Source organism: Strigops habroptila, chromosome 2 (assembly GCF_004027225.2).
Source record: "Strigops habroptila isolate Jane chromosome 2, bStrHab1.2.pri, whole genome shotgun sequence".
Classification (NCBI taxonomy): Eukaryota; Metazoa; Chordata; class Aves; order Psittaciformes; family Psittacidae; genus Strigops; species Strigops habroptila.
This window is the reverse complement of record NC_044278.2, coordinates 107868431-107886577: the sequence shown is the minus strand read 5'-3', so window position 1 is coordinate 107886577 and position 18147 is coordinate 107868431. Positions and strand designations below refer to the sequence as shown.

Below are 18147 nucleotides of genomic sequence, written 5' to 3'. Positions count from 1 at the left end.
AACAAGATGATAGTCTCAGAGAGAAGGGAGGAACCTGCTTTATAACAACTGTTTTGTAGGTCTTGCTGGAATCGTTAAAACTGTGGAAAAATGGTTTTGATATTTTTATATCTAATTTTATAGCAAAAAAGAATGATTGAACATAATTTTCTTAAAAACTCTGCCTACATCAGCATATCATTCTCCAATACACCTGTAAGCAATACCAATCTGTTATCCTTAGACAGTCAGTTTGATCCTGCAGAGCACTGCGGAGAAAAGCAACACGTAAAGAATCACTTCTGCACTTCAGTGTTTCATGTGATTGATTTGGTTTGGGTGCACATTACCATAGTTACATTTCCTCTACCAAATCTTCAGCTGCTGTTGATGATTTTTTTGTTATTTTGTCATTTTTGTATATAGCAAGACTTTCTGGGAATTATGAATGAATATGTGCTAATTAAGACAATAAAGAAGTTTAAAGATATACACAAATGTTAATAGCATTTGAACTAAGTGGTAGCTTGAGGCCACTGCTATAACTAACAGGCCATTTAAAAATTATTAGCATCAGGCCCAGTGGACCAGTATTAAAGTACAGCTGCCTTTTTAGTACAGTACCAGAGCTAGTGGCCCCTAGACCCTGAGCTTTACTCCAGTGATCACAGCTGTGAATTGTGCTGTAATTTTGCTTATTCCTGCAAAGGCCGGCATAGGAGCTACTAGCCTTATGTAATGCCTAGGGTGATATATACAATATTTATTTATATATAGTATTTATTTGTAAAGCAATCTTTACAGCAAATTAAGTATATCACACATGTTCTTGCATTATTTACATCAAACTGTTGAATGTTAAATTAATTTTGAGTGGTCTTTTTTTTAGACTAAGATTGATATATAATAGAGCATAGAGTATATTGCTCACTTTGTTGATCGAACGGTTCAGTGAAGTGAAGGACTCTGCTTTGGTCAGCCCTAAAGTCCAAAAACCCTGGAGGTTTTTTTTGAAAAGACTACTTTTGAACAGCAAAAGAAGTTTACGTAAGGTGACAGCTATTTTAAATCTCCTGTGATAACCATGATGAAGAAAAATACTTTGTAAAGGCAAATTCTTTTTAACAGTCTGCTTCCTTTTCCCCCAGACCCTACAGTACACCCACCTTGGTCCATTCACAGAGATAAGTGTGCCAGCCAAACAATCTCAGCTCCCTTCTTATCTGGCTTCTTTTCTAAAACCATCACCAGCACATTTCCCAGCTCTGTAGAAATCCCAATTATAGATAGTCCATTTCAAAATGCCTGATGGATGAAGCCCCATTCCTGCCAAAGATAGGAGAGAATAAAATGAGAGAGCTTGTGGTCCTGTTTTAAATTAGTGAAGTTGTGGAAATACTTAAGACAGTGCCTGAAAACCTGGCATAGAGAAAACCGGATTAGCTGAAAACTCAGGAAGAGGCAGATAGATAACTGAAAAACATATTGCTGTTACTGCCTTCTTTTTGTTAGATAGTTTCCAGAAATCATGATTGCAACGCTCAGAAGGTAATTTTTTTTGAGAAACAAAGAAAACTCATTGCATGTAGAAAGATGTGAAGTGGTGCATAAAACTGAATATTAACAGCTGGTTTAGACTTTGACCAGCAATGCCCTCTCACTTAAGTGGTTCTGAATACATTTTGCCATCTTTTTATTATGCTTTACAGATTGTTATTCTCATTTAGAAGCTCACAATCTGACAATGTCATAGGAAGAGAGATGGAAACAGTATTTTTGATTTTTGTGCCAAGAGCAAGATAGGAACCCAAATACCTGCATCACAGTGCACCTAAGAAGAGCAATGGACAGCTAGTTTTTGAGATTCAGTTCGATTTTGGGAGGTTTATGATTTTAAGCCAGTAGGTTGTGTACTGCAGTCTTTTTGTTTATTGGAAAATACCTTGAAAGAGAACCCATGATTGCAGAAAGATTCTGGCATTACCGTGGTCGCCAATGTATTAATGCAATTCAGTGACATCGATTGATTTTAATGCAAGTTAGCAGTTTTGCTCTTAAAGAATATGAGATATGCTAAGCAATTTCTGCCTGTTGAAAAGTTGTGTTGTGTTTCAGCATGGCTACTTGCGTCAAGGGGATATAGGTGATGCCAAGCATTCAAAACCTTTACCTACATTCTACAGGCTGCCTTTAGTCTGGTAGCCCTTAGCAGCTCCAGTTTCGGATAAAGACATCTTTTTGTTAGATTTTTTACAAATACAGCGTTACAAAGAGATGTTCATTCATAACAGAACTTACAGTGTAATTATTTTATGTGAAGCAATGTTCCGTGGGTGGTAGCAATGCTTTATGAGACAACATAAATGTTTTCCTCTCATCAACTGTTAGGCTTTCAGACAATAGCACATTCATTTTTATAAGTACCTCCTGGCCCAGAATTGAAATGAATTAATCTCTCCTTGTTAAACTGAACATGGAGAAGTATATAAGTAAGACAAATATGTTAGCCACAGTGACAAAGTCATGTATTTTTATTTGGCTTATCTGCCTCTTTCTTTTAAAAATGTCTAAGCTAACATCTATCCCATTTTATAGTAGAGATTTATGTGTTTAGAATAAATAGTTGTGCAGTTTATTAGAATAAAAGAATTTGTGATCCACAGAAACAGAAAACATGCACATTTATCATTACAATATGTACACAGATGTATTTATGGATGTACTAAACTTCTTCAGTCTTGTTTTAGCTGAAAAAAAAAAATAAATATTTAGAATGCATATTCCATTCATGCATTTGACACTGAAACCTGCCTTTCATAAGAAGCAGTTAGAGTTCGAAGTCATTAAACACAGGGGCATGGCCAGAAGCCATCGTGCACTTAGATCTGATGAGGCTGGTCTTTCATTTAGAAGGTGAATGGCTTTCACTTTAAATAACCTTGGTCAGATGGTTCATTTATATGTAATTATTTTTTTGAAAGGTTATTCCTTTTTCTCATTATTTTAATTATTATGAGACCTATAGCTATTTAGAAATGTCTTTTATACATAAAAAGAGCAGAAAGATTAGTTTTTCAGAGAAAGAAGAAACAGCCTGGTGATAAAAAAAGGGAAGACAGTGGAAGATGCATTTCAGTAATCCATGCCAAGCATTTGATTTTAAAACAACCCAACTGAATTGTGGTCGATTCCCACTGGCATAATTGTGGGAGGCTAAGAAGAAACTCTCTCTTAAAATGAATAGAGAAGAAACTGCAAGGCACACAAGGGAGAAAAAGGAGGGGGAGAAAGAAGAGAGGTAGCTCAGGGTTTCTATAACTTTGACCTTTGTCCCTCCACAGACAATAATTCCCTAATGTCATTTTGACATGACATGTCCATAGTAAGCAGAACCTACATCTGAAAAATCCCTTAGCTATGATCTGGGGAAAACATTATCTGGGGAAAACAGGCAAGCTACAAGATGCTGAATAATTTCAGTGTAGTGAGGTGATCAAAACAACAGGACAACATAAAGGAACAAATACAAGTAATGACAACACAATCTTCAATGGCAGTATGAGATTTCTTAAGCAACCATAATTCACAGATACATATAGTCACCCAAACAGGCTAAGACCCAAATTTCTGGGAAGAGCAGGAGAGAAATTCCCTTTTTTTTGTGAAGTTAAGAGTAGTAATGCCTAGGAAGTTTAAAGGAGGGGTGAAGTATGAAGTACAGAACAATAAAAGAAATCTCAGAGAATTCTTGCTGAACAGGCCAGTGATGGATAATAAGGTTGTCTACATTCATCTTAGTAATTCTTCGAAAAGATTTTATTCATTATTTCAACTAAGTGAAGAAGTGTTAGAATCTTGGATTTTCAGATTGGAAAAGTCAGAAATGCTAAGTGAAATGTCTACAGATAGTGGAAATTAAAATGGAAGTTGTTAGAGTGAAAATTCACCACCTCTTTGCCTTTCACTTAGACTGTGTCTTGTCTCTCCAGCTACCATTTGCCATTTCATTAGATTAAGGCTAGGAAAAACAGTAAACACCATAAGATAACACAATTTATGGGGTAATTCTAGGCTGTCAGAAGCACCTAATTTTTCTGGGAAAGCCATCATTACCAATGGTAATGTGTAAGAGGAAGCACCCCAAACAACCAAGAAGTACATATTGGATGTACATGGCAAAGTAAATTTCCCATTATTTTTTAAATTTATTTACTCACCAGAACACACTTGCACTAACGTGAAAGAAAAATCATGGAAGCATGGAAATCTCTTATCCACTATGAATAGAACAATGGTTGTTAAATGTGAGAAGACTGAGATAACAATTAACAACTTTATGTATCTTGATCCCTGAAATGATAGCTCAAAAGATACCCTTTGACTGGCGAATTGCTTCAGCAGTGCATTGTGCACTTTGTCAGCAACTGCTGTTCTGCCAATGTACAGTCACAGACTGCAGAAGGCAGCAGCAGAATTTTTTTTCTGGATCTTGTGAGGAGTTCTTTGACCAAGTTGTATGTAATCTCATCATGTGATACCATGTTCCATTTATCTGACAGTAACAGTAGTTTCAAATTCTGCTTCATGCCATCAAAGGGAAGGAAGTCAAGGAAAGGATGAACAACAGATTACATCAGAAGAATTCGGAATTTCTTCTTATGGAAATCCCAACTGTGAGCAAAAAAATGACTGAAAAGGGTTTGAGGTTTTTTTTCAAGTTAAGGTGTATGTAATTAAATAATAGCTTTTATGAACCCATGGAAAATTCAGAAAAACAGGTAAGATTTTCATCACATATATCTTCTTCACATTGCTTTCAAAAACTAAAAACCATGTTTCTGGGTTCTTTTAAAGATACTTAGATCTAAGAGAGACCAAGGAAGCAATGTTGTATATTATATTACTTAATCAACATAGTGGTGAATGTCTGTTGATCTTACTGAGGCCAAAAGAAATCCATGGTTTCATTCATTCTAAATGGTAAACAGCAAAGTAGAAAGAGTTATTTAAGATTATATATCCTTGTGCAATAGCATGAATCAAAGTAAGCGGTGATTTAAGTTGGTGGTGAGGGGACTCTTGATAGTGCAAACTCTGTTAATGAAGGAAGAAAGGAGCAAAAATCCCAGCTTCGCTCCTGCCAGCATTCAAAAGCCTGACCTGGACAGAGCATGTTGCACTTCAGTGAACAACATTCATCGGCTGGAAAATTATGGTGGAAGAGTAAGAAATTGGGAGACAGACTCACCAATGAAAGAAAATTAGAGTTCCAGCAATGGATCATATGGCATCACTCCCCTCAGTACAGGCTTTAATTCTAAAAATAAAACTACAAACTAGACAAAAAAACCCCAAACACCACCATTTAACTTTGAATGACAACTGCCTAAGGACCTTCATCTTCATTCAGTTAATCCCCATCAATGACAGTTTTGCTGGCAGGAGTACTGCAAAATTAACGTTTCTCTGAAATGAAGAAAAAAATTATTGTTGCCATTTTTTTCTGAAAACTACAAATAGTTCTTCTTTTGCGTAAGAAAATTTGTAATTAGGTAGCTATGTATAAAAAGCTATTTTTATGTAATCAACCGCACGTTTTATAAGATACCCTTCCATTTAAAATTGTCCTGATCTTTTTTCAGTTCTTCTGGAAAGAAAAATGGCTGTTTATATGTGCCTATTTTCTCTCTTTTCAAGGTAGAAAGAAAAAAGAAAGCTAATGTTGTAGAGAATTGGGCCATCAAAGGATTACTTCTTAAAACAAAATTCAGACTTCTCTTTGTTCTGTTTCATTAAAATGGGATAAGGAGGCAGGTTTTATAAAATCTTACATTTAAAGGGCGAAAAACAAGCTGCAAAGAAATTTATTTTCCCTACAAAGGAATGTTTGGATGAAGTTCAAATTTGGACTTAAAGAAATAATATATCTCACAAGGAAATGAATCAATCCAAGAACAGAAAAAAATATTTAATAACAGAAGCAAAAAATGTTTAATCACACAGACGTTCTAGATAAGTTATAAAACATGATTTCTCTAGCTGTTCATCTAATGAGTGTAAGCGTTCTCTTAGCTGGCAAACTAAAGAGGTGATACAATTTTGCAAGATCTCGAACCACCACATCAGTATCTGAGTTTAAATGTTAACTTCAATTAAGCAAATGAGAGCTTTACCATTGATTCAGTAAACCAGTTTTTTACTGTAGTTTAGTCTAATTTCCATGCAATCTGTTACACCACTCTATGCCATCTATCCTGATGGAGGAAGGGGAAAATAAGGGAAAATATAATCGTAGACATTTTGTCCTTGAGAAGACCTGCTAGCTTCATGGGAACTTTCTACCAAAACATCCACGTTTAACTTATTTTAAAATTTTCATGTGTTTGAAAAGCTTGAAAGTCTCACGTGGTACTGATATTTTTATCAGTTTTTAAAAACAGCCAAAAAAGAACTTCTGTACCAATGTGGATTCTCATTCATATGACTATGAAAGGTAAATGCTGCATGTGGATTCTCAATGGGAGAGTGTTCAAAGAGAAAGTTTTGGCAGAGTTAGTGAAATGCACGTGTATGTGCATTGCCAGACAGCTATAAATACCAGCTCCATGGAGTGCACAGGACTGGAGGACAAAGGCACAAAGACTAGATAATTTATTGCAGAGAGAGCTGTAAAGTACTTTTAAAAATGAGAAAAGATTTGTTAGCATTCAGCAAATGTGAAATTCATGGGATGAATTCTATCAAAGAGAGTAGCCAAGGCACAGTGGAAAGAGAAATTTTATAAATAAACCCAGTGGAAAATGTTTTCTTGTTCTGTAAAAATGTTCCATTGGATTTAAATTATTTGGAATTATATATTAGTGAAAGTAAAATACTTCAGTGGTGCCGAAGTTTTCAGATGTAGGGTACTTAAAGATGAAAGTAGTTTTTCTTGTAGAAATTTATGAAAGGCCAAGCTACTTTGTGTTCTCCGTCAAGAAATGAGAATTGTCAGCAATTTTCAGGAAAACAGAAATACGTAGTCTGTATCTGAGAAATACCTACAACCCCTGGCTGGGAGGGATCTGTGTCCATTGTACGAGAAGAGCCTCAGAGAAGGGCAGGTCTAAATTGTATTGAATCTAGGGATGGACAGGGAAGAAAACCCCCGAGATACATTTCCTAAAGTGAGACTTTTAAAACAATTTCTAAATGTAGCTGTAGCTGTAGGTGCTAGGTGTTTTTCATGGTTGCATAGTCTCTTTTTACAGCTAAGGAGAGGTACCTCTAGTGAATGAATCAGTACGCTTAATTTATCACCCATCTTAAGCTGTGATGCTCTGTTTTCTGAATACATCTTTTCCTGGTTTAGAGTCATGCCAAAAAAAAAAAAAGAAATCTAAACCCCCACCTTTCAGGTGGTAAGAATCAGGTGATAGAATCCCCTTGAGTCTCCATGCATGCACGTACACACACACTTGTGTGGAAGATCACAAGTACTTTTGGGGGTTTGTGAAGAGCAAAGGTTGCTCCATAGGAAGCATGGAGAATTGCTCGGCAGTTGGATCTACAAGTCAGTCTTGTCTGGTTTCTGTGGCCCTCTCTTTTCTGTGATTTTGGGTATCTCTCAGGGTAACCTTCTAAAGTTAATGTTCTGTAACTTAGTGATCTGGTATAAGACATTGCACACAAAATGCTATATTGAAGTGTTCAAATTGATTTTAAAAGAAGAAAATACTGTGCATGTTAATTAAGCTAATTCAATTCCATTTTCCATTCAATAGGCAAGAAATGCACTATCACTTTCTGCTATTGTTTCAGGAATCGACTTTGAGCAGAAATAGTCTTTTAGAGACAATTTGCAAAAATTGTTTCAGGAAACTTAATTATTAATTAAAAAATGTAACAAGTGTGTATCTTGCTTTGCAATATGTTCTCACATCTGCAGTTGCACAAACAAAACTGCATTTCCTAAATTACCATTCGATCTAGCACATTAAACCAAGGTTTTCGTTGTTCCTAGGAGAGTATTTTTAAATGAGCTGGCAAGTCACTTATAGAGTTCTAGAAGTAACCCATTTCTGTGGGTTATACATAAAAGACAAACTTGAATTTTCTGCGCCTCAGGTTTGATGAATCTCTCTGTTGATCTCCAGATAAATACTCCTGCACACTCTTTAATACATGCTTAATTTCATGCATGCAACTAAACACACCTTTAGTGCAAGTGCTTATGTGTTTTTAAGGTTCTGGAATTTACTATAGAATTGCAAGGTAAAGCTCCATTAGGTGTCATGTATACACATTGGAGTAGCACTCAAAAGCCACACCTAAGACAGTTGGACCATTGTGCTAAACTTTTTATAGACATCTAATAGGACTGGACTTCCTGTCAAGTGCTTATAGTCCAAAATAGACCAAAGAGTTGCAACATTGAGAACAGAGACATGGCAATGTGAAGCGATTTGCTCCAGAGTATGAATTTAGTCTCAGAGATTCAGTGCCCAACATACCAGATTTCTCACAATGCACTAAATGTTTGTAAATGAGGGTAAATGTTTGAGAGAAATAAATATTTGAGGGGATAATGTTTGTGATTTTTTTTCACCAGAAAGATATTAATTTAGTCTCTTTTTGTTCACCTCATTAATACTGTATTAAATTGCATATCAATGAACTGATTTTAGATAATGTAATGATGTGATATTATTTCTGGTTATAATGCTTTAGGTATGATGCATGTCAAAATGTGATGCATGCCTCCTGAATGCAGGGGAAGATAATTCTTTTGCTTGAAGAAGTCTGTGATCAGAAGGCAAAGGTGGATGGTGATTTAGAAGGTACAGGGTCTGTAAATAGAAAATGAATAGGGTTGTGATGAATGCTTGTTTCATCAGACAAAGAAAAAAAAAATCCAACCATATAATATGTAAGAAACTACTTGTTTCCTTTTTCCCCTTTCCTGGATAACAATATTTAGAAATATCCTTCTCTATTCAAGAGAATTCTTAAGATAGTAGTAAACTATCTATAATGTTTTTCATCTACACACTTTATGTAACACTGTTTTCGCTCTTAAAATCCTATCCGTCATCTTATATTAATGATTTAATTCGTGAAGATACCTAATTAAATTGGTCTCAGTGCTGGGAATTTTTCTTAATGCAACAGCATAATTTAGTATAAAATCAGCAGTCTCAAACACAACCCGGAGGAAGAGCGTATTTGTATAAAATTTGTACTGGATTTGGGTGCAAGATAGTTGAAAATTACATGGGGATGAGTTTAGATTACTTGCCTTGTAATTCTAGAGCCTCGAATGGCCTTGTGTCCTCTTCCAGGAGGGGTAGGTCAGTGGAGTGATCAGGAGGAGGTGGATCAGGGAGCACGAGGAAGAAAAGGAGTGTTAGGATGTTCTGTGCAAAATGACCAGAAACATGTTTTGGTATTTTAACAGCAAACTCTTATCTCAGAGCTCTTTTAGAAATATTGTTTAATCTCATCTCCAGTGTTGGAGCTTTCACGCATATAAGTTGATAAATCGTTTAACCTTGGGAGGAAGGTGCTTACTTAGATTAAATGATTCTCCCTTCTGTGCTTCATATCACTTGTGGAGCTTGCATCTCCAAATGGCTAGGCTGTTCTTTGGGTTTGTTTTTTAGGTTCTTTAGATTTGTTTGTTAGGTTTTAGAAGTTCTTTGGGTTGAGAAGATTTGCCCAGTACTTTTAAATCAGTGCTGGCAAATGCAGGTGCACAGCAGCTAAACAAAACAGAGCATGTGACTGTAATCCATGAGGACATGGATCACTGACAGTGTTGCAGGCACACCTCAAATGACAGCCTTCATATAGTATTGTGGCAAGGAAATGTGACTCATAAATATTCTTGAAATTTATTGCTGTCTGGAGTTTACCAGGTCTATTGGCTTTCCATAGACAGGTTTTGATTTGGGGGGGCTACAAGAGTAGCTTCTGTGAGAATATGCCAGGGGCAGCTCCCACATCAGATAGATAAAGCCAGTTTTCAGCCAGCTCCAAAACAAGCCCACTGCTGGCCAAAGCTGAGCCCATCATTGGTGCTGTGGGTCCATTGTGATACCACGTTTATGAAAGGGTGAAAAACACTGCATAGGAGCAGTGAGAGAGAAGAGTGAGAAAATGTGAGAGAAAAAACCTGCAGACACCAAGGTTGAAGGAGGGGGAAGAGGTGCTGCACGTGCCAGAGCAGAGATTTCCCTGTAGCCCGTGGGGAAGATAGCAGTGACACAGGTTGTTCCCCTGCAGCCCATGCTGCAGCAGGTAAATGTGCCCTTAAAGAAGCTGCAGCCTGTGGAGAGCCCATACCAGAGCAGGCTTCTGGAAGGATCTGTGGCCCATAGAGAGGAGCCCATGCAGGAGCAGGTTTTCTGGCAGGAACTGTGGCCCATGGGGGACCTATGCTGGAGCAGCCTTTTTCTGAAGTACTGTACCCCAGAGAGATTACCTGTGTTGTAGCAGTTCTTGAAGATCTGCAGCACATGGGAAGAACCCTTGTTGGAGCAGTCTTTGAAGGACTGTGTCCCATGTATGGACCCCACACCAGATTAGGGGAACAGGATGAGGAGAAAGGAATGTCACAGACAAGTTGTTATTGGACTGATCACAATCCGCACTCCCCATCCTGATCTCCAAAGCATAGGAGGAAATTAAGAGAAAGCAATGAAAGAGTCCTTATACCTGGAAAACTTCCATAATGCAGACTGCTTCAAGTCTTTCAGTTTTGGTGCTGCTACAATTTGTGAGTTATTGGCAGATCAGTGGGCCTGTCAGTGTATCTGTAACAGACAGGTGTTCCAGGGCTTCCCATGTAGGAGCCTAAAACCTAGGGAAAAGCATTTTTAAATCTTCGTTCCAGAGCTTGTGTCCTGGAAGACTCAGGGACTGTGAGTCATGGCTCTGAAGCAAGATCTACTGTGTTACCTGTGTGTGAGACTATGGATCTTCCAGATTCCTACCTATAGGGTATAGGTATATAGCCTATACCATATAGGCTGCTGAGCAAAGCTAATGCTGTTGACAGACCAGCTGTGCTTTGCTTATCAGACTTCATTTTGTAAATATAGTGTTAAAGTAGTATTTTTTTTGTCTTCTGAAGAAACTATTAAAGTTTTAGGTGTGACTAAATAACAAAATAAGACCAATATGTAAATATGTGTGCAGGTATATGTATGTGTGTGTATTTGTACATACGTATTTCTCACAAACTTTCACTTGACCTCTGCTATATAATTCCCGTGGTTATGATTACATGTAATTTGGACTCTGACTTCCCCTGTAACTGTTTAGAGGTTTTAAACTATACGAGTATAACTTCTGGAAATCAGTGAATAAGAAGTTGGGATTTGATTTTTTGCTTTTTGTTTTTCAAGAAAAGATTTGTGTTTAAAGTGTGGAACCTGTCTTCAGACAATAGCAGGGACTTCGGGGAGTCTTTCACAAAGACAGATGACCGCATGTGGCTTGACTGTGTGTCTCAGTAAACCCTGCAGGGTACAATTTTTGCCCTTTTAGCATTATGATTTCTTTTTTTAACAGAAGGTCCCATGAGTCACCTATTCTTTAAAGTGGTACTATTATCACATAGTTCAGTCTTCTAAAACAGAAGATATCCAGTTCATATTACATCTACTGCAATAACATTCTCTTGGCTATGTAAGTTGCATTGCAATGTCTTCTCTGGAGTCTGACCTCTGCATTCATCTTATCTTTGGTGGCATTGCAAAATTTGCAGGAGAAAATTGCCTGTGTAATATTGGCATTAAGTTATCAGCTATGAAGAGATGTCTGGTTTAAAGATGAATTATTATTCAATATATTTCATGAGTATACTCATGAAAGTGTATTTGTCACTGCTTTAGGGGGGAAAAAATCTCGAACAAAATTTTCTTAGAAATCTAACGTGAGACTGTGTTTTACCAAGTGTAATTTAGTCAATTTATAATAAGTAAAATGTCTTTAGAAATGTAAGAGAAATAGATAAAGAATTGGGAAATCCAGGTAGCCATGTTTTCCTGGAGGCATTTTCATGAGAACAGTAGTGAGTCAGAATGCAAATCCTCATGGATTTGCTGATTTTTGTGGTCGCTGCTGATTACTGTAAAATTGATTCAGGACTGTTGCAGCATTTCTGCATATGTTTAAGCCTAATCTCCATAGTGTCACAGGCACTTTTCCTCTCTGTGGATATTGTACTGAGTAAAAAAAAATTTTCATAACCTTCATGTTAGCATTTTTTTTCTTATCAAGGAGCAAAGCTCACTATTCGGTAGCTTCCCAGTCTTGTTCTTGACTACAGTAGCACAAGTTTTCTTTGATTGATTATTTCAGACCTTTAATGATAGATAATGTTTTATTGCATTTGGATCTGGTCGGTAGCAAAGATAGTTTGCTTTGAAAATGTGAAGAATTATTATTGTGTGATTTTTAGTTAAAAATATTTTAGGGTTATACCACATTATTTAATGAAATATAAAGTTTAACTTGTTTCTCTCTCTTTTTTTTTTTTCCCTCCATCCTGAGAATGAATTTGAGCTTTAACTCTACTAAGTGTACAATTTCACAGCTTGACATTGATCTCTTGAATTTTTCATCATACAAAATTCTCTGTATGGACCACATGTTATGTAAAGTACCCTTTGCCCATTAAAGCTGCAAAGATTTAAGGCAGTGCAGGGCCTTAACAAGGGTTTTCTCTGAACAGAAAACACATTAAGTAACTACCACTTATGTACACAAGGTTTACATTCAACTATTTCAGTTGGCAAAGTTAACTGGACTGTGTTTGAAAATAGAGGAGGCCTGCCATTTCCTCATAGAAACACTTGTAAAACACTGAGAAATCCCTTTGTAGGAGAAAGTAACATGCAGGATGTGACTCCAGAACTGAATGAATGATTATACAAGAAATGTATAAGAAACAAGTGTTTAAAAAGGGTTGTTAGTAAGAAAGATTGTGTTGAAGAAATCAAGAGGTATAGAAGACATTTCCTGCAGAAATAAGAGCCTAAGTTAGGGCTGCCAATGAAAACCAAAACTTGCAAAGGACATGAAAACAACAGTAGAAGGTCATTTACATCTTTAAATACAAAGGCAGGAAATAGGAAAATAATTGAAGCTGATATATATTGGTGATGGGACAGAAGGCCAGGAAAATCTGTTTAGAGACGTAAAACTAATAGATACTTCACATTGATTTTCACTCAAGGAGGATGTTGACCTTAAAAGAGGCATGATGTGTAATGGAAAGAGCAAAATCACCTCTTTCTTCTGTGGTTCTTAAGGAATTGGTTTACTGAAGGGCAGACGCAATAACACGTGCTTCTTAGTAGAGCTGTTAAATGAGTTATGATACGTATGATCAGTGAATAGGAAAAATAGTACTTTTTAAAGGGGGACATAGAATCTGGCAACCATGAACATAGCAGCTTAACATCAATAGACTGTAAAGTTATAGAACAGATTTTGATGGAAAAAAACCTTAAAATATGGCTATACACAGAAAAGTGCATAAAATGCAACCAGAAGTTTTTTATTAGGTGTACTATTAAGGGATTAAGGATTAATCCATATCTTTGAGTTGCCAAGAGAATGAAGTAAAATTGACATGCTTCTAGGAGAAGTGATTTATGAAAATGCAGACAAACAGGAGAGTTAAAAGGCAGGCATGAAACTAAGAGGAAGATGACAACAAATGCTGGTAGAAGAGGAGGTACCAGGCTGGAGAAGCATAGCTGCAGGAGGAAGATGCTAAGAGACTGATTTTACAGTAGACACACAACTAAAAAGTCAGAGTATCCTGATGGAATTTGGTGGTGAGGCAGACAGAGACATCGATACAAGTTCAGAACAGGCTAAGAATGTAAATGTGGAAGTAAATAATTTTGAGGAATACAGTAATAAATGTGACGTAATGAAAAATTAAGAATAGTGACTAATAAAAATATTACGCTATAAGCATAAACTCCTCATTTGGAAATGGGCCAGAAGGAAGAAGGAACAGATTTTTCATCCTGAAATGACTGTCAGCCATCACAGATGTGCAGATTTAGAAAAATGCAATGTGGTGTTAGCATATGTCAGCAGAAGTAGTTTACAGGAGAGATGGGGAAATAATATAAAAAGAAGCAGAAAGCGTTCAACTGAAATTCTAAAGATGTTGGTCATCTTTGTTTAAAAAAGATGAGATGAAATTGGAAAAGCATAGAACAACACTTTTTAGGATGGTTAGTGGAATGGCAAACCAGTCATTTGATGGTTTTGGAGAATGTATGCTGTGTGGTCCAGCAAAGAAAACACTAAGAAAGCTTGTAAGAGCTGTGTATCAACATATTGAATGGGGACATACAGGAAGGAAGAAAGCTTTTTAAAAAGCTTTATTTATATCTAATCTGGCTATGAAAATCCTTAGGTTGGGGTTGTAATAGTGGTGTAACATAAAATCGCAGAACTGCCCTCAGGCTACTTACTTCAGTTCTGCCATGAGATCTGGATAAATCACCCAAGTCTGAGGAGAAAAATGCAGTTTGTATTTTTTGCTTTTCATGCACTAAATGCAATGTTAAAGAATTAAAGCTGAACTGATTTTAGTCAGCCCATTTGCTAAGTGTGTATTGTACCCCAACTGTGCTGCTTTCACAGGATGACTGTGACCTCCAGGCTAGAAGAGAGGGGGGTATTGTCTAGTTAAAAGGGTGTGACTTAGGTTTTCCCATGTTTAGGCTACATGTAAGAATGGGTTGCAAGAAAAGAGGTTGTGGAACAAGAGAGCACAGTAAATACATAGGAGAAAATGGATACAATGTTCCCATAACTGACTGTTCCTTTCTCCATTTTCTGTGATTCTGGGATTGGTAACACTATTAATAATCACAGTTTCTAATAAGTTGTATTGTACTTGTAAAAAAGTCAGGATGTGTTTCATTGGGCCCTTTGTGAGTTCCTAGAGAGGTAGTATTTTCTCAAGAAAATACCCTTATGACTTCTTTTATGTGTATAAATCAGTAAAGCCCTTATCTGGTCTGTTGAAATCAATAAAAGTCTTTATGTCTTAAACAAGTCCAAGAGCAAATCAAAATTGAGACTATATATTCAGGTCATTGTTTTCTGGTTTTGAGGTTGACATAGAGTAGAAATAAAAGGTTTGGGGCAAAAGTCTGGTCATGTTGACTTACTGTGTTTCCCTTCAACTGCTCTCTTAAAGTCAAGGAGGTTATTCATGAAGTAGGATTTTACTCAATGTCTGTAGTAGACTTTTAATGTAACTCAAGGGCTCCCTGCTTAAAAGAGAGTAAAGGTTCTATATTGTTGCAATTCAAAATGTCTACATTTCACTTAGAAGGTCAGTAACATTTTTGTGATAATATGTACATTTCAAAATGTGAACACTTTTCTTCTTAGGGTAATAGAAATGATCAGCATCTGATAATATGCAGAGCTATGGTTAAAACAGCATATGTTGAATTTTCAGTCACATGCAAAAGTACATGTTATTTATTTTATATTTTCTTTTAGAGTAAAGACATTATAGATAATGAATGGGATCCAAAAGTGACAAAATGTTATTTAGCTATTTATTGGTTTCCAGAATGAAACATATGTGAAAAGTGAAGTCAACTATACAGGCAGAAATTAAAATCTTCAAATTAAAAATTTGGGGATATTGGAATGTGTAAGTACAGATTTTGTCACCAGCTGAACTTTGTGATTTTGTTTTGTTTTTCTTTCAGTTTGCTCCCAGTATTCTAGAGGTGTTTTTGCCATTTTTGGACTATATGATAAGAGATCAGTACATACCTTGACCTCATTCTGCAGCGCCTTGCACATCTCCCTCATCACTCCAAGTTTCCCCACAGAGGGTGAGAGTCAGTTCGTGCTGCAGCTGCGGCCATCTCTGCGGGGAGCACTCCTGAGCTTGCTGGATCATTATGAGTGGAACCGCTTTGTCTTCCTGTATGACACCGATCGAGGTGAGTTGTGACCCAGATTTCTTATCTTTTTAGTTCAAATGACATTTGCAAGAACTGTGCATTATTATATCATATTGAGAGCTTGGGGAGTCAAATTATAGAGGGCCTTTGAGGTGAAATACCTCTGGCTGAGTAGCTGTGTGGTTGAAGGAAGAATTCCTTCGTCTGCAAAAATTGGATATTGGATGCACATAATATGTAATCAACCAGCTTCAAAGCCTGTGCTTTAAATCTAGAATACTAGAACATTTAAACTAATGTTAGTGAAACAAAGACACAGTTCAATAAGCAGAATTTTGCAGCTCTGTTCATTCTTCAACTCACTTCATAAGTGACAGCAGCACAAAGAAGTTGAGAGGACCAGCATCTTCTCCGCACTGGTGTAAGCTGAGACGCAAGCGAGCCCCTTGGGGTTTCCGTGCTTTGAAAGGTCAAGGCACATTGAGAATCACTTACTGTGAGGCTGAGGCAGAGAAGTGGAAGGAAGAGGCAATACCTGCCAGGCAAGGGCTATCCATGGGGCAGCAGAGGAAGGGAATGCTGCAGTAGCCCATCTTCTGCTCCTTTCATCTGGAGTTCTCTCTGTGATTGACTAACTAAAATATGTTGCACATTACACAAAAGGCTTCACTTTATATCCACATTCTCCATTCCACATCCCAGAGCATCTCAGAACCTTTTAAGTGGTAAAAAACTGCAAGTGCATCACTGCACCTTCCCACTCAGTGCTGAACTGAGAAGTAAAATCTGCTGTTCTCTACTGTTCTCTACATTGTGTTCATTCTGATGGCAAAGCCCTTTGCCTTTGTTTATGGAATAGGATTGGGCCAGCATGGGTGAGCTTCTGTGAAAAAGGCAAGATTTTTATGTTGATGGCTTGCTTTCAGGGGGCAAGCAAGTTGTGTGGCTGTAGTCAAACAATTATTTTACTACAGCTGTTTCAGTGTAGCTCCCCATGTGGACAGTCTATTCTGGAATTAAAGTGGCTTTATTCCAGTATAATTACTCTGCACTAGAAATAAAGAATTATACTGACCTAACTAAATCTGTTTAATTATTTGATTGTGGCTATAAAGTCAATTTTCTCATATACACAAGCACTAAATTTTAGTGAGTTTTTAGCTTGATATACTGTCTAAATACCTGAATTTAAATCAAAGTGAGTAATGGAACAAAAAGAAATGGTTTGTATGGTTCCATAATTTTGTTTGGGTTTGTATATATATATATTCATTTATGTTTGCTGGACCTACAAAAGAAGTTCTGAGGAGCATTATAGATTGTATTAGATAACTGGAAAGAGAAAAAAACCCAGCAAATTTAGAAGTATTCCTACTCAAGACATAGGTATGAGTAGTGAAAACAAGCACATAATTACAGATGTGGTTCTACAAGTTCAACAAATTGTTAAGAGAAGAAATGCGCAACCTGCAGTCACCTTTCTCATCTAAATTCGCATGCTTAATTAGATTGTGAAATCATTTTTAAGCATGCAGTATCACACCAAGGGCAATTTCAGAATGTCAGCTGTAACTGTGGTTAATATATGATTCTTATGGCACTGAACTCAGCAACTTTGAACTCATCAGTGTGACTTTGATAAAGAGGTGTCATTTGCCAGCTTGGATGCAGGGGGTGCTACATTGGATCGTCTCTCAGATTCTAAATAGGTCTTGTGACTCAATTTAATGCAGGAGAAAATAAGATTCAATGTATCTTTAGGTATTAAGATGACTCTAAACATACATCATTGCTGAATAATTTTCACTACCATTACACAACAAATTTTTTTTAATGTGGAGCTGATATATGATAAGAAAAGAGTAAGTATCATGTCTTAGTGTAACCAGAAAAAGGTAAAAATATCGTTAATGTTGAGTGATAGGGTCTCTCAATGAGGCCAGAACTTATTTTTTTCCATGTTTTTGCCAGAGATCCTTCCTTTACATGCCATATGTTTCCGTGTCCCTCAGAGCCCCATATGACCAAAGTGAAGGAAGGGGAACCCCTATAGCCTTTTAGTTTTGTTACTGGGCCTGCAAGTTGTTCATTGCAGCTTAACCGGGACGCTATAAATAAGCTCTTATGGGAGAAGGTAAGCAATAAGTGTAAATTCCAGCCATACACAGTAGCTGTTTGTGAGGGAGCATTTAGCAGCTATCATTATTATAAAAGGCAGAAGTCC

At 36.8% G+C, this 18147-nt stretch overlaps 1 protein-coding gene across 12 annotated transcripts in view; it reads left to right on the top strand.

Moving 5' to 3' along the window:
- The window catches only part of GRIA4 (glutamate ionotropic receptor AMPA type subunit 4), a 215589-nt gene that overhangs the window by 51647 nt on the left and 145795 nt on the right, over nucleotides 1–18147 (top strand). For all 12 annotated transcript variants that reach the window (XR_003989982.2, XR_003989983.1, XM_030475921.1 and 9 more), the window contains exon 3: nucleotides 15723–15962. Coding sequence is in view for 10 of the 12 variants with exons in the window: in XM_030475921.1 (XP_030331781.1) it covers nucleotides 15723–15962 (240 nt within the window). In the remaining 2 variants the exon portion in view is untranslated. The remainder of the gene's footprint in view (nucleotides 1–15722; nucleotides 15963–18147) is intronic.